At 39.7% G+C, this 25,107-nt stretch overlaps 1 protein-coding gene across 1 annotated transcript; it reads left to right on the forward strand.

The window, feature by feature from the left end:
- Positions 1 to 13,658: 13,658 nt before the first annotated feature.
- Positions 13,659 to 25,107, forward strand: ACP5 (acid phosphatase 5, tartrate resistant). The gene is made up of 5 exons (XM_081946335.1): positions 13,659 to 13,881; positions 17,324 to 17,578; positions 20,409 to 20,536; positions 21,858 to 22,203; positions 23,384 to 25,107. The coding sequence occupies exons 2-5, from the start codon at positions 17,327 to 17,329 to the stop codon at positions 23,624 to 23,626; spliced, it is 969 nt and encodes a 322-aa protein (XP_081802461.1). The 5' UTR covers positions 13,659 to 13,881; positions 17,324 to 17,326; the 3' UTR covers positions 23,627 to 25,107.

Here is a 25,107-nt window from a genome sequence, read left to right on the forward strand (position 1 = left end):
CTGCAGGATGGATAGCAGAACAATGTGATGAGGCGGTTCCTAAGTTTAGAGATGCAACTGGGTTCCTTCCCTGGGGGGGGGGGCAATAAAATGCCACCGTTGTTGTCATCTTGGCCACAGAGCATCAGAGTGTCTGGCTCCAGCCCCAATATCACAAACATGAGCACCAACCACCTGTGCGGTAAGAGAAGGCCCCAGAAGCCACCAGAAAAGAGTCATCTGGGTCAACAACTCAGAAAGCTGATCCCCAACCTAAGGTGATGAAAAGTCCAAATAAGCATAAAGACCCCTCTGGTTAGGCAGCCAACATCAGCTTCCACCATTTCTCTCAGAGTTTGCTCTGTCTTCTAACACTATATTTCCTAATTTCCTTCTGTGCCCTCTGTAGTTTTGATATCAACTTATCTTTCCATCCAGGCAGAGGACAGCAGAGCTCCAAAGTTATTTATAAGAGGGACATCCCACCTTTTATTCAGAAGCTTTAGAGGTTGTACACTGCAGTCCTTCCTCCTATTTTCTGCCCACCGAAACAACCTGTGGAGTACATTTGGCCGGGAGAGTAACTGGCCAAAGTCACCCAGACTCTTCCTGCTTGTGGTCCAACACCTTCAATACTGCTCTACCCAAGCCAGCTTTAATACTATTCTGAATAAGTTTCCACTAAATTGCAACAGGCCACTTTTTCTCTTTGCAATACCCAACAATTCAAGAAATTTACAGTGGACAAAAGAAGAATTTTCCCAGCAGCCAATGACTTCCAGTTCTCTACAGGAACCAGCTAACTGAACATTTTGGAAGCATTTGGTTCAAAATTCAGAAACAGTGAAGACAGAGAGATGGCTGTCTTGGCCCACAAACACAGGCTACTCTTTGCCCACAAAAGAGAAGTCATGGGGGCAGCCACTGCTCCTGTATCAGCTGTTTCCTCATCAGCAACCACAGGAGGGCTACTGTCTCTCTTCCTTTTCCTCTCTTAAGTGGGATCATTAGGAGGGGCGAGGGCAAGGAGGAGCCAAACATAGGAGAACAAACTCACCAGGACAAGATTCAGCAGTCCATCTGTATTTTAAAAACAGAGGCCACGCTTTTGAAGTCCACATTTTGGACAGAGAGGACTCTGGTTTGAAAGAGGGGTCAAAGAGGCCATCTATGTCAAAATTGAACAGCCCTCTCACAACAGTGCGTGTGGGGGAATATGACATCTATCTCTAGTGTACAACACAGTACTTTCAACTGTTCCAAGAAGGCTCCACGCCCATTTGCACTACTCAGGTGACCTCAACGACACAAATAAACCTCCAGGTGGCCTCAAGGACTTTCTAAAAGAATGCAAATGATCAGCTGTCTGCAAGGAATATAAATCCCTCCATTCCCCATCATCCAGTTAGAGTTGAAGAAGCTTCTTGGATGAGAAGAGAAACATTTTCAAAAAAAACCAGAAAGTCCAGTTGTCTCTTGAAAAAGCACCTTAGCTATGACCTGGATGACTGAGAATCTCCATAGACATGAGGTGCCTAATGGGACCCCGGAGGCTTCTACTTGCAAAGAAGGTTCAAGGCAGATCATTCATGTGCCTATTATCTTGACTTTTTTTAAACCTCCCCTACAGATGGCCTTGGGTACTTTGGCTGCAAAGCTAGACAAATACAAATGGCCCACTCATCTATTAAAAGAACATCATTCAGCAATTACTTGAAACAGAGGCAATAGAGCTATAAGGTGGGGATTGGCTATGGAAATGGCCTATTTTATTTCATTTTGTGACAACTCAAGAATGAGTGGTTAGCATGTTAGTTCAATAGCAGGAAAAGGTCTTTAGTTAATTACTTGCAAACTGATTAATCAGAAATGTTGAAGTTTGAGGGGCTTAATAAGAGATTCTGAGTGAGCAGATAAGTAAAGGCACATAAATTTTGTTGAAAGATGCTTTGCCCACTACCATTAAATTTCCTTGTAATATATGATCATAGTGCTTACTGGGTATGTTCCTATCTAGGCAATCAAAACCTATAAATGAGCCATGGAATGCAATATTCCATAAATATGGAATACTTGAAAACAATTGGATTGCACTAAAATATCCAACCAAATATAGCGATAAATAAATAATTGTATCTCTGTTATAGTTAGAAACCTGTGTTGCCTGGATGACAATCCATAATCCCCTACAGTGCTAATTCTGCATGAGGTTGGATTTTTTTTTAAAAAAAACAAGAATTGGATCCAATTACAATCCAGACCCTTAGATATGGCTGGATTAGAGTTATACAGTATTCACCAACAAAGAGTTATATTTAGCCATTAATATTTATCACCCTCATAGAATTCCTAATAAGAACTGGTTGACCACCTTCCTCCCCTCTTACATTCAAACTCTGTATAATGATACTGTCAGGACAAGATGACTTGTCTTCTGTGAGAATTTGTTGCTTCCTCTATTCTCAGCCTACTTTTTATTTTATTTTTATCCAATAGAGCAGTTCATGGAATTTTTCATTTCCAAATATAGCTTAGACTTTATTTAGGTAGCCTGAATGTTTCTTCAGATAAAAACAATAGGATCTAGCAGCTGATGAGATTTTATTTTTAAAAAATCATAATAACAAAATTAAAACAGCAAATAGAATCTATTGTTAAATATATCTTTATGCCTCTTCCAAACCAGATGTTGGATTACAACTCCCAAAGTTTGTAAGCAATACATTTTTATTTTACCTATACATTTATTGTTACTTTGCTTACCTTCACCTTCCCATATTTGTTTGATATATCAAATTATACTGATATATTCCATGGAACAAACAAGTAATAACACACACTTATGAAATTGCCTTTATGACTACAAATATTTTAAAAAAGAATTACATATATATGATTCATGTCATGTTTAACTTTTTATTCTGTTTTAATAATTTAAAAATCCAGTTAACTTCTTTCTAGGTTTCATAAGAAAATCAACTTTTTCAGGTCTTCATTACAGTACTAATAATAGTTTTAAAAAACCGTGTTGGATTATCTCACTCCACAATTATTGTACTGCTCCATTAACTTTAAATGATGGAAAGTAGCTTCTTCATAGTTGCATATACATTGTCAGGGTCTCCAATGGGCATTGACTGAAGAAAGATCTGAAACACACTTGTAACTATTTTTTTCTTTCTCCTGAAGAATCATATCCTTTGTCTTTGTGACCAGTGTAGGAGCCACTTACAAGAAGAGACAAATGGAGAATCTGTGGCAGTACAGTTTTCTTAAGAATTAATTAAGATAGATACCTGTCTCCAATCTTTTGTGGATACTAAAATGTCAACTACAGGGTACCCTAAGGAAACTAGATTATTTAGACCTCTTTCAGTCTTGATTTAGATTGAGAGTGGGCACCATTAGTTGCTCTGGTGGATAATTTTTGCCTGGTGGTCTTAGACTTTTAGCAGCATTCAGTACTATTGACTACAGCAGTGTTTTTCAAATTTGGCAATGTTAAGATGTGTGGAATTCAATTCCAAGAAAGAGGTGAAATATAACAATGTTGGTAAACTACAGTAAATATATTTAAATATAATATAGCAGAGGATACTCTCCCTGCTAAACTCAGACTATAAAATATTTGCTTCAATATTGGCAGAAAGACTTAAAAGATATTTAAATAATTTTATCCACCCTGATCAAAATGGGTTTTTGCCAAAGAGACAAATCAAAGCAGGTATGGGTTCCTGCCGGTTCTAACCTCTTCTACAGAAGAGGCTCCACAAATCTACCGTGCCGTTTAGAACCAGTTCCAGCTCCCTCCCCCTGCCCATCCACACCATGCTTGCCCCACCCATCGTTCACTGATTGGCTGGCTCACCAATCACCCCGCTCACCTCTAAGAGTCCTATCTAAAAGTCTTAAAGCTGTCAAGTTTGAACATCCCTGGGTTTTTTTCTAAAGGGTTAGGGGTGCAAGGGTCTTGTAACTTGATAGCTTTAAGACTTGCACACTTCAATGCCAGAGTTCCTGAGCCAGCATGACTGGAGGAGGAATTCTGGGAGCTGAAGTCCACAAGTCTTAAAGCTTGAAGTCAAGTTTGAACACCCCTGAGGGGGAGGTTCTAAAGGGTTAGGGGTGCAAGGGTCTTGACAGCTTTAGGACTTGCGTGCTTCAAATGCCAGACTTTCTGAGCCAACATTTTGGTTGCTAAGCAAGAGCGTTGTTAAGTGAGTTTCAGTACATTTTACAAGTTGGCCACGTCCACCCAGTCACATGACTGCCAAGCCACTCCCACTCGGTTACATGGCCGACAAGCCACTCCCACAAAGCAGGCCACACCTACAGAAGAGGTTCTAAAAAATTTTGAAACCCACCACTGAATCCAAAATAACATGAGAATAATTCTGGACACTTTGGAATGTTATGAGGCACACCCGGAAAAACGAATGGCCTTGATATTTTTAAAAGCACAGAAAGCCTTTGACAATGTGAATTGGTGATGTATGTTATTACAGTTGGAGCAGATGGGCTTTGGTAAGAAATTCATCCAAGCCACAGAAGGTATATATTATAAACAAACATCAAAGAAAATGATAAATGGGGAATTGACAGATTCTATTGATATAAGGAAAGGGACAAGACAAGGTTGTCCACTGTCACCTCTGTTGTTTGTGTTAACATTAGAAGTCTTAAATAGAAATATTAGAGAAGAAAAAGATATAAAAGGAATGAAAATTAAAAAGGAAGAATACAAGCTACAAGCATTCACAAATGATCTGGTTTTCATCATAGAGGACCCGTTAGAAACAGCACCTAAATTGATAGAAAAGATAGATGAATATGGAATAGTAGCAGGCCTGAAAATAAATAAAGATAAAACGAAGATTTTGACAAAGAATATGTTAGTAAGACAAAAGGAAGAATTGGCGGAAGCTTTGAAGATCCAGGTCACGAATAAGGTTAAGTATTTGGGGATATATTTGACAGCAAGTTGCAGTTCACTTAAAGAGAATAATTATCATAAACTCAAACAACAGATAGTGACAGACCTGGCAAAATGGGAAAATTTGCAACTATCACCAATAGGGAGAATATCAACAATTAAGATGAATACTACCTAGGATTTTATATTTGTTCCAGACAATTCCAATTAGATTAGGGAAAGATTATTTTGAAGATCTAAATAAAATAGTGTTGAGATATATTTGGCACAGAAAGAAAGCGAGAATAAAATTAAAACTGTTGCCAGATGCTAGAACAAGAGGAGGATATAGTCTGCCTAACTGGGAGTTATACTACCAGGCAATAAGCTTGATGTGGGTTAAGGAATGGATAACACGAAGAAATTCTAGATTATTGATATTAGAAGGACATGATTTCTTGTTGGGATGGCACGCTTTCTTATGGTACAAGGGAATTAAAACACAGGGGTATTTCAGAAGACATTATATACACAAGACTTTTATTAAACTGGGAGAAGATTAAAAGGCATCATTATTTTAAAAATCCAGTATGGTTATCAACTATTGAAGCATTTTCATATCCAACAACATATAAAAAGGAACAAACAGATATGGTGAAATATTAAATGCAAAGGGTGAACTTAAATCTATGCAAGAACTGGAAGAAAAGGGTATAAGGATGGATTGGTTTTCATATGCGCAAATACATTCTAGATATGATAAATATTTTAAAATAGAAGGCTTTTATGACAAATTGATTTGAATTGACTGATTTAGATAAAATCCTGACAGGTACTGATGAAAAGGTGATTTAAAAACTTTACGGATATTTATTAGAGGTTAAACTAGAAGAAGAACAAGTTAAAGAAACGATTGCTTGGGGGAAATTTTTTTGGACATGGGCTTGATTTAGAGAAATGGCAAAAATTGTGGTCTCAAAATTACAAAATGACAATGTCAACAGCATATAAAGAAAATTTGTATAAGATGTTTTTCAGGTGACACTTACTCCTGACGAGAATAGCAAGAATGTTTAAGAATAAATCTGAAAAATGTTGGAAATGTCATCAGACACCGGATTCATATTACCATATGTGGTGGATGTGTGCAGAAGCTAAAAGATACTGGACTAAAATCCACGGTTGGAAAACATGACAGAAAAACATATTGACTTTAAACCAGAGATATTCTTATTGGGGGTGTTACCGAAAACATTTAGTAGAGAATTGAAATATTTTATTGTAAATGTGTTAACAGCGGCTAGAATTGTATTTGCTAAAAACTGGAAAAATGAGAAAACACCAACGCAGGAGGAATTTATTTATAAAATAATGGAATGTGCTGAAATGAGTAAATTGACATTTGAAATTAGAGAACAAGAAGATAAACAATTTTATAAAATATGGGATTTATTTTATCAATGGTTAGACAAAAAATATGGAAATAAAATATGACTGAGAATTTTACAATACAAGGACAATGGAGTGACACAGAATATAATACAAAGATGTACTATTATTGGATGGATTTAGGAGGACGTAATGAATTGTTATAATCTAAATTAATTCAAAATTTAGAATATCTCATTAAAAATGAAGGAATAATAGCTATAGTCAAATAAAAGATTAATAATGATAATAATGAATACATATATATTAGATTGATAATGTGAGATTTTATATAAATTGTAAGTGAGGACTATGGAGAGGACGCACAAATGTTTTGTAACCAACCGACACGCTGGATGTAACTGGGAAATGTTTTTATGTTTTATGTTTTGTTTGTGTAAGTTTGTCTTAAAAAAATAAAAATTCTTTAAAATTAAAAAAATTTAAAAAATATATCAGAGGATACCTCTATACTACAAACATAATCTTCCCCTCACCTCCCTGAAATAGTGGAGGGATGAATAGAAATATTTGATCCCACAAGAAATAAATGCAAAATAGTTTATTAAAAAGGGGGATGGAAAAAAGAATGTAAAAACTCCCTTTGTTTTTTTATGTAGTCATATGCAAAACATTGGATAGACTTTGAGATTTAAAAAAAGAATCTGCTCAAAACATTTTAAAGCTGTTTAAAAATGGTCTCAAAAAAGGAAAAGGAAGGAAAATGAAGGAAAATTAGAATTTGAATCTGATCAGAAAGGGTGAGGGATTTGCTGCACAACGATCCCAAGAGGCATCAAACATATGATAACTCAGTTACATAAAACATCAGGACAATAAAGATTTTAGCGATGCACAGGAAAAGAAATGAAAATTATTCTAATGTAGTATGCCTAAACGGAGGTATACTTTTCATAGAGAAAAAGTATGTGGTCACTAAGGGTTGATGGGCAACTTGATGGCACAATCAAGCCTGTTTAAATTGATGTTTTCTGCTATCTTTCCTGAACTAGATTTCCCTCCAGCTAAAGAATTCCTGGATCCTTCCTCCAAATGATTCCTGAGGATTCCTATTGGATCCTTGTCAGCCTTTGGTTCTCAACTTTTGCTGAGTTTCAAAAGATAACATACTTTTCTATTTATTATAAAAAGATAGTTTCTTGATAAACTATCTGTATATGTTAGAATGCATCTGCCCTTCTGAATGATGGGGACTCAAATCAGTTGAGTGAATCTGGACACAGAATATCTGCAGTTTCCTCGCTTATAATTGTAATATCATGAAGGCAAGTGGCTTTCAAATATGTATGTTTGGAAGAAAATATCCTCTGTGAATGTTACATACTTGAGATTGTATATGTTTTAGCATGAGGGAGGTATGTTTTATTTACATATGTTGCATGTACAAAAGATTGCACATTCCTGGAAGATTTCTGGTTTATCTAATTGCTTCTGCTGGCAACTTGTAGGAGTGATCAGACTGTGATGTTGGAACAGTACTGTTGATAGTTTGAACCCAACTATTTAATTTAAAAAGTGTATATAGTGTCTAAAACAGCCGAGTCCTAAATCTCAGCAAAAGCATTAAATTAACTTGATTTTTTGACAATTCAGAAATGAAATGTATCTAATTACTGGATCAAACATTCTCTGCTGGGGTTGAATTCCATTTGTTCTCCTAAAATCAGGACTAGGCAATTTTGTGTCCATGGGCACACTTTTAAAAAAATGTTTTAGATACTTGAAGATTATGGGGAAAGAGCAATGTTGTAACTGAAACAAGAGCAAAGGATGAACTTTTCAAAATGTAATTTGTTTTTTGTTTGGTATTTTGATTTAAAACAAAATAGTTTTATTAAACTCCAGCTGAGCAATAATGATAGTCCTTCATCATTTTTAAATGAAAATGGTGGAGTCACTGTTTACTGAACTGAATTTTATTTAAGCTTATCAATTTGAAGGTTTTGAAAGCCATTGGTATCCCATAGACCGCAGATTGCGTACTATGGAAAAGAAAGTATCATTATTAATTTTATTTGTGTATTGTTCATCTTGCTGAAGGATCTTTTGCTTTCAATTCTTGGCAAATAACCTAGCAGAAGGTCAAAGTCCTCTCTACAGCATATTTAATTTGAATATCAGGTTCATACTAAGACATATAATGTACAGTACAACTAGTTAGGTTGTACCCAATTTTATTGATTTTATATGGAATTCTGTTTGTGTGGTTAGTGCTACTCTTTAAGTCATGTTTGCCAAACAAACTTTTTATTATGTTCACTCATCTGACTAAAATGTTAATTACTAGCTATAAAGCAAGTTGAGGTAATTTTAGCAGAAAGACTTAAATCTTCACCCAGAGAGATTAGGCATGTCATGAGGTTTAAGATGACTAAGAAAAGACTACAATGAGTCCACCACAAGGTTCCATCTTAGACCCAGTACTCTTCAATATCTTCATAAATGACTTATATGAGGGAATAGAAGGGGAACATCAAATTTGCAGATGATACTAAGCTGGCAGGAATAGCCAACACCCTAGATAATAGGCTAAGGATCCAGATGGATCTTGACAGACTTGAACATTGGGCTCTAACTAACAAAATGAAATTCAATGTAGAAAAAATTAAAGTCTTACACTTAGGCAAGAAAAACTAAAACTACAAATATAGATTGGGAGAAACCAGGTTTAATAGCAGTAACTATGAGAAGGATCTTGGAGTCTTAGTGCACAACCAATGAAATATGAGCCAACAGTGTGCAGCAATAGCCAAAAAAGCCAATGCAATTCTAAATTCCATTAACAGAGGGATTCAACCAAGATCATGTGAGGTACTAATACCACTCTATAAAGCCTTAGTAAGTCCATACCTAGAATACTGCATCCAGTTTTGATCACCACACTATAAAAAAGATGTTGAGACTTTATAAAGAGTGCAGAGAAGAACAACCAAGATGATTAGGGAATTGGAGGCTAAAACATATGATGAACAGGAAATGGACATAGCTAGTCTAGTGAAGAGAAGGACCATGGGAGACATGACAGGCTAAGTGGGCAACACTTGTGAGGTACTAATACCACTCTACAAAGCCTTAGTAAGTCCATACCTAGAATACTGCATCCAGTTTTGGTCACCACACTATAAAAAAGATGTTGAGACTCTAGAAATAGTGCAGAGAAGAACAACTAAGATGATTGGTGGACTGGAAGGCTAAAACATACAATGGCTAGTCTAGTGAAGAGGAGGATCAGGGGAGACATAACAGCAGTGTTCCAATATTTGAGGGGCTGCCACAGAGAAGAGGGGATCAACCTGTTTTCCAGAGTTCCTGAAGGCCAGACAAGGAATAATGGATGGAAACTGATCAAAGAGCGATTTAACCTGGAAATAAGGAGAAATTTTCTGACAGTGAGAACAATCAACCAATGGAACAACTTACCTTCAGAGGTTGTGGGAGCTTCATCACTAGAAGCTTTCAAGAAGAGACTGGACTGTCATCTCTGAGAAATGTTGTAGGGCAGTGATGGCGAACCTTTTTTGGCTCAGGTGCCACAAGTGGGGGGAGCGCTGGGGGGTTGAGTGCAGGCGTGCCGCACACATAATGCAATGCGCGACACCCCCCCAGTGCGCATGCGCGCATAGCGCCGACAACCCCCATTTTTACATGCTTTTTTCGCCCTCCCCAGGCTCCAGGGGCTTTATAGGAGCCTGGGGAGGGTGAAAAGAGCCTCCCCCCCCCGGAGGCTTCAGGGACCGTCCCTGAAGCCTTCGGAACGCTTAAAACCACCCTCCGAGCAAACCGGAAGTGACTTCCGGGTTGCTCGGAGGGTCGTTTTAAGTGCTCCGAAGGCATCAGGGAAGCCTCGGATGGTCCCTGAAGCCTTCGGAGCACAAAGGCATCAGGGAAGGGTCGGACGGTCCCTGAAGCCTTCGGAGCGCTTAAAACCACCCTCCGCTCGGAGGGTCGTTTTAAGCACTCCGAAGGCATCAGGGAAGCCTCGGACAGTCCCTGAAGCCTTCGGAACGCTTAAAACGACCCTCCGAGCAACCCAGAAGTCACTTCCGGTTTGCTCAGAGGGTGGTTTTAAGCGTTCCGAAGGCTTCAGGGACGGTCCCTGAAGCCTCCAGGGGGGCGGGGGAGGCTCTTTTCGCCCTCCACAGGCTCCTATAAAGCCTCTGGAGCCTGGGGAAGGCGAAAAATAGCTTTTAAAAAGGTGAACTGACAGGGCAGTATCTCGCGTGCCCTGACAAATGGCTCCGCGTGCCACTTGTGGCACGCGTGCCATAGGTTCGCCATCACTGGTGTAGGGTCTCCTTCTTGGATGGGGGGCTGGACTAGATAACCTATAAGATCCTTTCCAACTTCGTTATGCTGTTACTATTCAGCAGTGTCTGCAGAGTATGGTTAAAAAAGTAGCAACTACAACAGTGCAATTAAAGCTCGGCGTTTTATGGGCATCACGTAAAGAAAAGATGGGATGTTGACCACACCATTGTGGCCACACCAGGTAGTCTCCTCTGCCTATGTCTTTTACTCGAGGGAATCCTTGAAAAGAAGAGGACATTACATGCAGTCTTCAACTTAAGACCACAATTGAGACCAGAATTTCTGTTGCTAATCCAGGCAGTTGTTAAGTGTGTCATGCCTGATTTTATGACCATTTTTGCAGTGGTTGTTAAGCAAATCGTGTAGTCCTTAAGCAAATCCAACTTCCCCCATTGACTTTGCTTGTCAGAAACTGGCTTGGAAGGTCGCAAAAGGTCATCACAAGATCCCAGGACACTGCAACTTTCATAAACACATGCCAGTTGCTAAATGCCTGAATTTTGATCATGTGATCATGGGGACACTATGACGATTGTAAGTGCAAGGACAAATTGAAAGTCACTTTTTTCACTGATGTTGTAACTCTGGATGCTTGCTAAATGAATGACTGTAAGACTACGGTACCTGTACAAGAGAATGTCATCCCTTCTTCCAGAAGCTTATCAGGGAAAAATACAAATTAGGGAATAGATGCCCAAGCATGATGTCCTTCTAGTATGCTGGCATGATGCTATTCCTGGTCTTAGGATCTGATGTTTGATATCGTGATTATACTGATATGCTACAGAACGTGCTGTGTCAAAGGCAGTGGTAAGGCACTTACCATCTGATGCTTTTACTCACCAATATCCCAAAGGAGAAAAGATTGCAGAAAGCTTAAGGAAAAGGGATTGAGCAATTGGGCCACAGATAAAAGCTCATTCTGGCTATGTTTCTTGATAGGGGCTGGAGATGCTATGTGATATGCCATGTCAGCACACAGGGGAGGGAAGTCATTCTTGGACACCTATTATCTCAACAAGATGGGTGGCCATATGCTGATCCTAAGTGCTGAGGCAGTATGTGTCAATTTAACAACCATCAACTTTCCCCCTGCAAACCATTTTCCCCCTTCTGCAAAAGAGACAGCATATTTGTTTTGGCAAATAATTAAAAATGCCTCATGTAAGACCCACCAACAGATTGCATAGAAGCTGAAAGCAGATTTACTCTGTGTCTGGGTAGTGGCTTTCCACATAAACAGTATGTTATTTCTAGACCTAACTTCCTCAAAGGGTAAAACAGACTTCTCTTAACGTGGTAGTCCCCTCCACCTTCCCCTAAGCAGGGCTTTCTGAGGGATATTATGCCCTAAAGACAAAAGGGGCCAGAAGACACAGCCACTGCTAAAAAGACCTCGAAGCAATGCCTTGTTATTAGGCCAAATTAACCAACCCATTTTAAAGCAAAAATCTTGTAAGTATCAGAGTTTCTAGAACGTTTCACCAGGGAAGATCATATATCTACATGTACAGAGAGGTATAAGGAAGTACTGATGGGAGGACAGCAAAGTCCCAAGATTTTCTTTGGGGGGGGGCAGGGACATCTGTGGTATCATGATAACTGTCACACATTCCTTGAGGTACCCCATCAGTGATGTGATAACAACAAAGCTTCTTCATTTCACTGTTACAGAGAGGGAGGAAAGCAATCAAATAAGGGCTAAAGGGTTGTAACAGCATGAAATCCAAATCAAGGTTCCCACTTCCAGGCTCTCTTATCTATTAGCCCAGTGGCCTGATCTTGTTTTTCTCCAAAGATCCCCATGTTCAGGAGCATGGCATGGTGTCCAGATCCAGACATGGGACAGTAACTGAAACTTTCTCTGGCTTCAACAAAACGGCACTTGCTGCATTTGCTGTTGTACTCTGCTCTCCTGTGGCCATCTTGGCACTTGCTGGGGACCTGTTACATGTTTTTCACCCGTGGGCCCCTTTTAATATCCCAGGCCTCCCTCTCCCTGTTGAAACTGATGTATTAAAACCCATGGACAGGCAAGACCCCATAGTTGTCTTTTATGGGGAGGGTTTGCCGTACCCAAGTCCAGAGGTCCCCAACTCCCTCCCTGCCCTGGCATCTTGCTAGTCAGTCTTGATTTTTTGCTCTTGCTAGCCAGGAAGGCGACTGAGCATATGATGCAATGACAACTCTTCTGTGAAATGTGCTGCATTTTTATCTTTTTATTTTACAATTGTGTTTTGATGGAAAACTTATCTTCAATGCATTCCAAAAGAGCAGCAGTTTATGTTTTCCTTTTTTATTCTGGGTATGTTGTGATAATTTATCAGTGGTTGACTCTCAGGGCTTGAAAGATATGTCAGTATTCTGGTGTTTATTCCCGACTTGGTCCTGAAGATTTCTCCCATTGCACATGCAGTTTCTGTTTAGATATCGTAATTAATGGCTACCTATCACATTTTATTTAGATATTAAAAGTCAGCTTTGTTGTGCTTGTCTGACTCAGGAGGATCAAATAGGATTGAAGGGTAGCATTCAAGGTCAGCTCCCCACTTACCTTGCCTGAGAAGACCCAGCCATCTTCCTTGTTATCTCTGCCAGAAGTGTCAGCAGCCTTTGACCTTTTATTTGCCTAAGTGACACAAAATCCTTTCCAGTTTATGTTTTAGCATCCAAAGATCACCCCTATCTGCACGGGATCTCACCAAGATCTCAGGCTGGAGGTCAGTCTCCAGGCTCGAGCGGGACGACTCCCTCTTTTTAGCTTCAGCTTGACTCAGAAAAGGCCCCTTTTCCGTCCGGCCGTCCCGAGGGGATTATTCCTGCAGAACGGCCGGCCACCCTTTCTCCTTCCAAGGTGTCCTCCGAGGCCTCCTCGGATGCAACGTCTGGGCACCTGAGAAGGGTTAAATGCCTTCGGGCGGCTGCGGCTCTTATCAGCCCCGCTCAGGTTAAAAAATGACTTTAACCTCAGCCAGCACGGAGGAGGGAGCGTCACGTGGCGCCTGGTTTGTTCCTCCGCTACACTCAGCTTTTCTGCCTTGCCGCTACTCCCCTGGGTGGGGGTGCCCGAAGGAACTGCCCACCCCACCCCTATTTCCCGTTTTCAGCCCCTGATAAAATGCTCCGCTGCCCAGTGAGTCGCTTCAGTTCTTCTGGCATGGGCGATAGATCCCGGAGCGAGCGGCGCTGAGAGAACCCCTGGACTGGCGCGTTGGTCGAAAAAACTGACAGACGTAAGAAGGCAGCTTTGCGGGTAGCGACACTTCACGTGCCGCTTGAAGTTCCTTCTCTCTCTCCCTCTCTCTCTCTCCTCCCCCCCCCCCCACACTTTTGTTGGCTTTCTTACCTCTCTTGCCAGGATACACCGGGTGGCTCATAGCTGGAAAAGACCCATAAATAATGCCAACGTGGCTAAATAACAGAGGCAGGGGGGCATCAGAACACGCGGAGGAAGCGCAAAACCAAATTTAATTTTACACCGAAATGACTTCTGAAAAATAAACTGCAACAGGCTACAACATATACTACCTGTCAAACCAACCAAAGGGGCAATTACTTTGCTGGGTCTGTCCATCTCTTATTCAAGGACTTACAAACGCTTTCCAGTGAATTAATACGGGACAATGAAAACGAATGAAGTTCCCATTTTCGGCTGCCCTCTGCGTGCAAATGAGACGTAGAGATCGTGTCGTTTGAACCAATACTATTTTTTCGGATGGGTCATCATCTTAGAATGAAAGATCGCGAAGGATAACCAATTTTAAATTTAAAAACGACCAGCAGTAATCTTATTTATTCAAGATTATCTTGACAACAGTAGCAATAAAACGTATCTTATGGATTGCTATAAGACAAAATAGTTTGATTATAGCACCTATTCTTTAACTCTTTGCTACTGTGAGCAATGACAGGAAGGTCATGTCCTACTCTAAAAAGTTTTGGTGCTTATTTATTTGGTTTTATTGTTTGGCTGATTTGTTATTATTGCAACAATATAATATTACTGACATTCAGTTTTATTCATTAGGATTGTGCTATAACATATTTAAAGTGATCAGCCACAGGCAGATTTACAATTATTAATAATGAGAAATGCTGCATGCAAAACAATCTGGAAGATAATAATTCGGCTTTTTCCAAGTGGGAAAATAATCTTATGTTAAGTCTTTTTTTTTAATGTTATATATTTGGATAGGCGATTACATCGGGATCTTAAAGGTCAAAAAAAGAAAGAAAGAAAGAAAGCCACAGAAGAATTTGGAAGAGAATAGGCTGATAACTAGAAAGATAAGGTCATTTAGAATGACCTTGTCTTGCAGAAGCCCCATTGAAATGCAAATGAGTTGCTCAAAAGACCAGTGTTGGAGTTGCCTCTCCAGTCAGTTTCTCCTCTTCTCTCTCACAGGGAATCTTTTCCAACATAAACTACTAGCAATCCTGGGATTAGATTTTTTGAATATGTGCATTGAGAGCTGTGTTTAAAAACACATTAATGAAACATTCTGGATACAACTGATTTCTTAAAAGTTTTAAAGCAAGAAAGCAAAGACTGACAGTTGTACTAATGTAGTACTTTAGGAATTTTTAAATTCATTTATTTTTACTTAAAACAAGGTATATATTCAAAACAATATCAACAACAAATGCAAAATAGAAAAATTATACAATTAATGCTCAATTAGTAAATGCTGAAGCATGCCAAACAAAATGCAATATGAGATTTCCTATAAGATATTGAAAATATGATACAGAAAATATAAGCTATAGAAGATATAAGAAAAAAATAAGCATTTTTTGGAATTAATGCTAGTATCTCCTCTATATTACTATAAGTATTAAAACAGAAAAAAGGTTAGCATTTTTAGTATGTGAAGTTTGTCCTCACAGCAATAATCTTAATAAAATAATCCTAATAAATTATGACATTTATATGTTCTGGAATTATATCTAGTAAAATATATTGTATTTTAGAAATTTTATTTTGAGTTTAATCCCTAAGATTGCCTGAGCAAGACACCTTTCCAATATTTGGGGGGAGGTTTGCACGTCTACCTGTCTCATGGCAGGGAAATGGAATTTAATGTAATTTATACCTCAATTCCCTATACCTTTTTCTATTTGATTCGTGATTTTACCATTTTTACCTGACACTCAAATTGAACTGAAAGATGATCATCACCAGGTAGATCAATAGATATTGACCTCAGTCACAACTGATAACTTTGGTCAATCAAGGTAATACTTTTGAATAAGCCAGAGTCACTGAAAAACATACTGTTGGAAGAAATGTCCATCTGGGTTCAGTTCCAAGTGGGGAAAAAGACACTGGAAACATGGAGGAAAGATGGTTTTAATGGTGGACAGGGCCACATGGCTTGAGGTCCTAGGCAAAAAGGGGATCACATGATTTGAAGATGTTGAGTGAAGAAAAAGAAGGGAAGGGGCTTCCTGAGTATTCCTGAGCTTTTTATACTCTCTGTTTGGCCCCACCTCTCTGTTTCCTGTTCCTGTGTAAGAAATGTATTCTGATTTATTGTCAAGCTCCCAGGGGCGGGGGTGGGTGGGTGGTTCTTAGCTAACTTTGTAGGTTGTGTGTCTTTTGAGTCCCGAGCTTGGTTGAGTTCCCAGATGCCATGTGGTGAGTTTCTATTGCAGATGGGTCTGCCTGAAGGAGGTATATCTTTGTTATGTAGAATAGACAGGCTCAGGCCTTTTAATGGCCCATTGAGGTGTGGGGAGCTATTAAGAGTTAGTCTGTTTCCTGGCTAAAAATGTTTATCTGGCTCCTCATAGACAAAGGTGGGGGGATGAGTTTCTGCCTACCTTTAGGGGGAAATATTCTGCCCTTTTAATATTTCCTAAAATATTTCACTTTCTAGGAGGGGGGTGGGTGCTGACTTCCTACAATACAAAATGAGCAAGATGCACTGAGATAATGTATTTGATTTATCTAAAACAGCTTACTTGTCTGACAATCCATTGATCTTGTAGTGTTCTCCATCTCTTCGGTGGGAATTAATCTCATTGAAGTAGTGGTTTTACTGCCACTACTTCAGTGAGACACTAATTCCCATTGTGATTGCCATATGAAAGCTTATCATGACTGGTAGGGAATAAAAAACAGTGAGTGGTTAGATGCATAAAGCATTCCTAGCATCATTACCAATCTAAAATATACACTCTTAGGTAAAGAAATGACCACAATGTAGCAGGTGATGAGGAGTGAATAGCACAGTGTTGGAACATAAAGCTGGAGAATGCTTTCGTCCCAGGATTATTATTTTTTTTGGGGGGGGGGGGGGAATCAACCACTAGTCCAGCTTGGCTTCTATGTGAATCTGGATTAAAAAGAGCAGGATGATAACTGCTGTGCTTTTTATCTCATAACGTCTGAAAAGCTGCAGTGCTATTTGGACGCTTGAATGGTCCAGTATAAATGATGTCACCTGGCCCATTCAAGTGGCCTGTAGAGAGGGCAGGATTAGCTTCAGATTTCCTCTCTTGAGTTCCTAACTAGAAGAAAGGCTCTTAACAGCTAATAAAACTAGAGGTAGGAACCAGAATTTGGCTGGGCTTTCCAGATAAGTTCTGGGATTCTTCCTTCTACCTTTTGTATGTGTGTGTCTGTGAGCATAAAAATACATAATATGATTTCATCTTTTCTCTCATTTTCAGAGGATGAGCTTCTTGTACCTCCTAGGTGTTTTCCTGGCTGTCCTTCCAAGCCTTCATGCTGGTTCCTCCCTACGCTTCATTGCAGTTGGAGATTGGGGTGGACTCCCCAATGCACCTTTCTACACTGCTCGTGAAGTAGCCGTGGCCAAAGAGATGGGCCGAACTGTTGCTTCACTGGGAGCTGATTTCATCTTATCTCTTGGAGACAACTTTTATTACAGTGGGGTGTCTGATATGTATGACAAACGTTTTCAGGTGAGGAGCATGAAGACATCATTGGGGTTCTCTGAATAATGTTCATGTGCAATCCTAATGTGTATCTAGTTAGCATTCTGCAAGGTCTACCTCTTTTGAGCTAATATCAAGCATTTGCTAGCCCTATGGAGATATTTCTTCACTAGTAAGTGGAGTATATGTCAGGTTCGAACAGATCAGGACCATAAGTTAAGTTGTACCTTAGAAAGATTTATCGCTCACACCCGTACACCAGAATCTGGTCAACTAGCTGTCAGCACTAAATTGGCGCAAGATAAGGAGTGAAAACAGAAATTAGAATATGAAGCAAAATGTTCAAAGAAGTCTTTGCTGACTTATTCCATAAACTATTGTCTGACAATTACGATGTCTACCCAGGCACCATTTTTGCTCACTGAAGCATTATCATGCTACTCTAAAAATGTTCATGCCATTATTGCTGAGTTCTCATCATCAGTCAACCAGTGTTCATTTTAGTTTTAATTAACCACCATAATTGGCATGCAGACAGTGTTCTAGCCCATGCTCACGCTGGCCTTTAATTCCATGGTAAAATAAAATGAAGTTATCTACTAAGTAGGGAGTAGCAACACAAAAGATGATTGAAATGTTAGTGAGGCATCATGATGTCTTCCCTTCGGCAGAGACAGGGAATTGGGAAGCAGAATGACACGGGAGGTCCTGCTTCCTAGGTTCACCTTGACGATCAAAATTATACATGCTGCCGAACTCTTACAGATATTTCTGTTGTGTAATGTTTGGCTAAAGGTTAATCAACTGAAGCATATGAATGACAAGGAAGCAGTCTCATCCCAAATAATTTAAATGACATTAGTCAGTGGCTTGTCCTGCTCCAAAAGAGGAAGCAAGTATTCAACACCTCCAGATGTCTTCACCAAGCAAGATGTTACAAAAGGTAGCATGGGAGGATTAGCAAGAAGGGGAAGAAACAGAAAACTTACTTATTCAATTGAAGGAACCTACATGCTTGAAATCCTAAAACTTGGGAGATGTACATTTGAATAATTACATCTTGCCACATCAATAGAAAAAGCAAACTGTTTGTGTAGAAATGACAGAGGAGGTGAAGAAATGAAAATGATAAAAAAGGAAAGATTTCAGAACCTTGGGGTTATGTGTTTGTTTCCTGTGTTCAGAGAACAGAAACATTGCAAATGTGAGAAGAATAGAATCAAAAGAACAAAGGATGGGCTTGAACAATGAGGAATGATAATAGTAGAAAAAAACTGTACAGGAATACTTCAGAGATATTGCAATTTTGGTTCACAATAAAGTAAATATCACAATAAAGCGAGTCACACACATTTTCAGATTCCCAGTGCATATAAAAGTTATGTTTATGCTATACTGCAATCTATTAAGTGTGCAATAGCATTACGTCTAAAGAAACCCAATGTACGTAGCTTAATTTTTAAAAAAAATACTTTATTGCTAAAATGATCATCATTACCTATACCTTCAGCAAGTCATAATCTTTTTGCTGGTGGAGGGTCTTGTAAAAACCCACGTTATTCGCATAGCACAACAAACTGAAGTGCAATAAAACAAGGTGTGCCTGTACTGCTTAAGGTGTATGCACATTGGGTAAACATATCTCCTCCCCCCCCCTCCCCCCCCCCCCCAAAAAAGAAGAAGGGTGAGCAGGAAACCTTCCTGGGATTTTTTTTCTTTAAACTATTTACAAATGTGCAGCTTCTACCCTCAGAGGACAAAACCTTATTTGGGAATAAGTTTGTTTTAGGAAACATGGCCCCTTATATAGGAACAGCCTGGTTGTTTGGGAGGGAGGGAGAGTTCGCCTTCTAGCCTCCAAGAGAAACTTCTCCAGGGATTAGGCAGCTTCAACACACTTGGTTGGACAGGGCTCCCTTTCGAGTGGAAGGGTAGAATTATCTCTGATACAGCATCAGATTGCAACTGAACATCCCAAAGAGGGTGGGAGGCAATCAATAACTGAAGCAGATTCCTGTTTGGGAAGAATCCCGTTTTGGGCCTCTGACTAGTCCTTTCTTCCATCAGAACTGGGAAGACCCCTTGCAAGGATTTTTAGGCAATGATGCCCTTCTTAAAAAGGCAACATGCTTCCCCTTCATTAAACCTCAGAAGAAAAAGTTTAATCCCTGAAGAATCCACTTAGGTTCAAATGCAGAGGCTCCCTAGTTTTTCCTAGGGGTGTGATGGAGTGAAGCTGTCAGTCTGTAAAGTTACAAAGATAATAATAAGTACCTGGGTCAAGGAATATTTTCTTAAGTCAATGACCCCAACCTGCTACAGGTAATCCTCTACTTACAACCACAATTAAGCCTAAAATTTTCATTGCTAACCAATACAGTTGTTAAGTGAGTTTTGTCCCATTTTATGATCTTTTTGCCACAGTTGTTAAGTGAATCGGTGCAGTTGTCAAGTGAAACTGGCTTTCCCTGTTGACTTTCCTTGTCAGAAGCCAATTATTGTAAAAGAAACAACTGCTAATTTTTGTGTGGAACCTCGGGTCACGAACGCCATGACCACTACCAAATTGGGTGCCAACCAAAAAATAGGTTAAATGTTTCACTCTGTTCATAAACACATCCTCGGGTGGCACCCAATCACAGCCACAGCAATTTTCCCTTCCATGTCTTTTTTTTGTGCGCACATGCGCAGTCAGTCTTGCTTCCGGTCAAGACCAAATCGGGTGCCAACCAAAGTCCTGGAAGGGATAGGTTCCACTGAACCTGGAAAAATCTTGACATTTTTACCAGCAGTTGATACTGTGTAGAAAACATTTCTTCTTCTTCCCCACGGATAAATGTTTCTTGTTCCTTTGTAGGAAACCTTTGAATCTGTTTTCCAAGCACCTTCACTGCGTAAATTGCCCTGGTATGTTGTGGCTGGAAACCATGATCATTCTGGGAATGTCTCCGCCCAGATTGCCTACAGCAAAATCTCCAAGCGCTGGTGAGTCTGGGGTCTGACAAAGGATAGAAGGAAATGCAGTTGCTGGATGTGCAGGTGTTGGTGGGGAAGAGAAACAGTGTGCAAGAAGTGCTATTGCCTTGTAGTGAATATCCTCTGCTAGAACATTCACACTAGAAGCCTGGAATCCTAGAACCGGAAGAGGCCTCTGGAGCTAATTCTGCTCAGTGCGGGCAGCCTCCTACAGCATCTCAGGCAGATGGTTGTCTAACCTCCAATTGGGCACAATCACTGTTGGCCGGTGACCACTTCTCTTGGCCATTGGTTCGAATGCTGAACTGCACTTTCTATTAGGAAAAAAAGGGATTCCCCCCCAAACAATAAATATCAATGGCCACCAGATTATGCTGTCTCTCAAAAAGAGAATGAATAATTCTTTTAAATTATCTTTTACAGTGACATAGCATAAAATGCTTTATTATCCTTGTGGTATGAGAACAGATGTTACACAGAGACTTGTATGCTTTCTTTGAGCTCGTATTTCCTTCTTAAACAGAAACACTCTCCTTCCCCACATACAACTATGCTAATTAAACACTTCTGTCCTGTCCTACCCACAAACATATTCAGCCAGTAACACTTTTCTTTGCCTCTTTCATATTTCCTTCTTCTTAAACAGAAACACATACACACAACTATGCAAATTGAACAGTTGTGTCCTGCCCTACCCACAACAGTCATAACACTTCTAATTCTTTGCCCCATACATATGTGCAGTAAACCGAGATTGCAGCACATATATTAAATGTAATCATTCAAATGCTATTCTTAGGTTCATGCATTTGACATAAATCAGTCATAATTTTTGCATCATACATCCAGCACACAATTTTTAACTGGCTTCCAATGTTCTGGCTGTGAAAGTGTTCCTCTTTGCCAAGGGACATTCTGGGCATAAACTAATGGGACATCATTTATTTTATTCTTTCTATGATTTTATATCCTGTCTTTATATGTACATGCTTAGATTTTTTTTAAAAAAATGTCTCCTGCAGAGATTATTAGTCATAAATCCTTTCTGGCTTTTGAATGAACTTAGAGTAGGGTCTGGCCAACATCTGTACTGTTATTAGTACGTTCTCCTTGCTTCCCCAAACTACATTTGTAAATAAAGCTTTGATTCAAGGATCCAAAACTGCCAGTTTGATTAGCTATTTGCTATAATATTCCAGTTGGGATGGAGATTTTTTTTAAGTAATCCAGGAGATTTGTCTTTTGTAGATCTTGAAGTACCTTGGAAATGCTCTTGTGAAGGTTCTCTTGCTTTCCTCTAAAACCTCTTCCTCCAACCTTTTTTACACAGGCATTTCCCTAAATATTACTACAAGCTGAGGTTCAAGGTGCCTGGCAGCAATACTACTGTTGCAATCCTCATGATAGACACAGTGACCATCTGTGGTAATTCAGATGACTTCCAAAGTGAGCAGCCCTTACGTCCTCAGAATGCAGGCATGGCCCGTAGCCAATTGTCTTGGCTCCGCAAACAGATGGCCAATAGCCAGGATGACTACTTGCTGGTGGCAGGGCACTACCCAGTTTGGTCTGTGGGAAAGCACGGCCCCACTGAATGCTTGGTCAAGCAGCTTCAGCCACTGCTATTGAAACACAAGGCCACTGCCTACCTGTGTGGCCATGATCACAACCTGCAGGTGAGAGAAGAAACCTCATCACTGAGTTCTGCTGTTCTCTGTAGGGAGGGAACCTGCGACCCTCTAGATGTTTGTGATCTACAACTTCCACTACCCCATTGACCATCTTGGCTGAGGTGGTTGTGGCTGTAGCACAGAATATTTGGAAGGCTACTGGAATGGGAATCCAACTGATGAAAGAGAGAAGGTCTGAGACCGAGCTCCAGGTCTATCAGGAAACCTGCCTGTCAGTCTTTATTTTTAACTTGTAAAATGGGAAGGACAATAGGCTCCCTTATAATTGCTGGAGATGACCAAGAGTGTAAATGCTTTATGGCAATAAATGTAAAATAAGATTTCATAGGCTTCTTGCATATTTGCATTTTCTTTGATCTGCTTTCCAGTCTGCAGTGGAATTTATTGCTTTTTTAAAAATAGTTTCTTTCTTATAACAATCTCAAGCATAACCTTTCTGCTTTCATTGTGGATTGAGTGAGAGAAACCTAGGCAGTGTTCTTTGGCCTTGACTTACCTTTGTCCCTGTTGTGTTTGTACTAAACTCTGTGTTGTGCTTATTCTTGCCTTCTCTCTAACCAGCTCTTGGGGTTTCTTGAAAGTTCATGAAAGCTTTTCTTGAATGACCTTAGCTTCCCTGTGCCTGTTTCCTAAGACTGAATGCTCTATCCCCAAATCCACTCTGTTTTGTTCACTCCACACACACTGAAAGCCCTTTTAGCACAGCCATGCATTTCATTGCCTGTGTCATCCAGTATACTCTGAGCATTAAATGCAGCAATTGTTCTCCAGGCTTAGTTTGGCTGGAGCATCTAATATTTTTTCCATTACTGTGATTATCACCATGAGCTTGCCATAGTTGTTCTGCAAGTCCCGGACTTAGCTACACGTCAAGCAATTAATCGGTGGACCAGCTTGCCTCCAAAAGTTGTGGGTGCTCCATGACTAGAGGTTTTAAAGAAGAGGCTGGACAGCTATTTGTTCAGTATAGGTGCTGGACAGGTAGTTGCACTCGGAGATCTCCAAAGTCCCTTCTAACTCTGTTATTCTAGATTTCTAGAATAGAAAGCTTATTAATGTTTCTCCATAGGGATGTTAATGTGCAAAGATGCCCCCAATAGGTATGATGCGGTCCTGATCTAAACCTGTTGTTTTTTCTTCTTCTTCTTCTTTCTCCATTGAATAGTATCTACAGGACAAAGGTGGCATAGGCCATGTGCTAAGTGGAGCAGGAAACTTCATGGATGACTCCAAGCAACACCTCCACAAAGTCCCAAATGGTTACCTACGCTTCTTCTATGGGCAGCCCGCTTCCCAAGGAGGCTTTACCTACTTTGAAATCGATGGCAAAGAAATGCGAATCTTCTATATTGAGGCCAGGGGCAAGTCTCTTTACAAGACTTCACTACCCAGGCGGAGACTAATCTAAAATTCAGACAGTGGTTTTGCTAACTTCTGCATTAGATACTGTGACTCAGAGAGAGAGGCACTGGTGGCATCTCTGGCTCACACATACCCTCGCTTCTTTCCATTAAGTTGAGAGCTGGCAAGCATAAGAAGGGGAATTAATGAGAGTTTGTGTTACTTTTTCTCATATTTTGAGAGTCACTCCTGTTGGAACCAGGTAACCTTTCTCTATTCAACATTCCAAACATTCCCAGTGAATGCAACCTCTGAAGTTCCATGGGTAGGCTTGGGGCTCCTGTCATTCCTTGACAACCGCAGATCAAGAATTGTCAATGATTCAGCTCATTTGCTGTATGGACAGTGATTCCGATTCATTTTTTGAACAGTAGTACAGTTTAGTTTTTCAGGATTTTAGAATAGGCTAATAATAGGAGCTGAAGATTTAGCAATATCAGCCAGCTCCTCAGGTACAACTCCTATCTAGTTTAACCCCACTCTTATTCCTGGATAGTGTCACAGTTCTGCTGTATGCACCTTCAATTGCTAGATAACATGTGGAGGACAGTTTCTGATGGCAGTGCTTTTAGCAGCTACTTGTCATGCGTACATAAATAAAGGTGCCAATTATTGAGGCATGGATAACACGGTAATAATTTCTTCATGATTTCCCCTCAACACTGTAAAGGAAAAGTGAGGACAGTTCTGTGATTTGATTACGTAGTTTGTCCCTGTAGCATGGTAAAAGCCTGACCTTGTCATAAGCATACTGTAGAAGCGATAACTGGACCTAGTGATGCCACTGACTCTAAATAAATTAATATGCTGCCAGTTTCAAGTGAAGATAGTGGGATTCAACAAGCTGAAGAGTGGGGCCGAAATTAAGTTTAACACTTGCAGTTTGAAGTGCTGGAGAAGGGATTAAGTTAGATTCAAGAATAACAAAGACTTTATTGTCATTCTTCCGCACTGCCACTTTAGGATTGTACATCCATTTTTTCTGTCAGACCATTTTAGGTTCACAATTCAGCACTCTGTACTATTTACCACTATTTAGCCACATCAGGTCATTGGATTTAGTGGTTCATTTACTTATCCAAAGAGTTGATGCCCCAATGCTTCAGACTTAAAGAATGTAATGACATGCCTGCCAAAGAGTTAGGAGATTTTTCTGTATTCTAAATGGATTATCTGACTATTGATGATTTTGCATTGCAAATACAGTGAGTGAGTGAACGCCATAATGCATCATTTCCTTTCTTGTATCTCATATGTTTTTTGTTTGATTTTGCCTGGAATGTTAGCTACAGTTATGTATTTCAAGTCATATATTTGCCAAAAATTGGGAAAATTCAATTTCCTATGATTATGATTATTTACCACAAGAATTCAATTTTATTCTCTATGTAGTATTCTTAATTTAATCTTAATTTAATCTAATTCTTTATAAGAGAATGCAATCTTCTCATTTTTTTCTTGCAAATGATTGTTCAATAAATGTCTTAT

Source organism: Natrix helvetica (assembly GCF_964273705.1).
Source record: "Natrix helvetica genome assembly, chromosome: 1".
NCBI lineage: Eukaryota > Metazoa > Chordata > Lepidosauria > Squamata > Natricidae > Natrix > Natrix helvetica.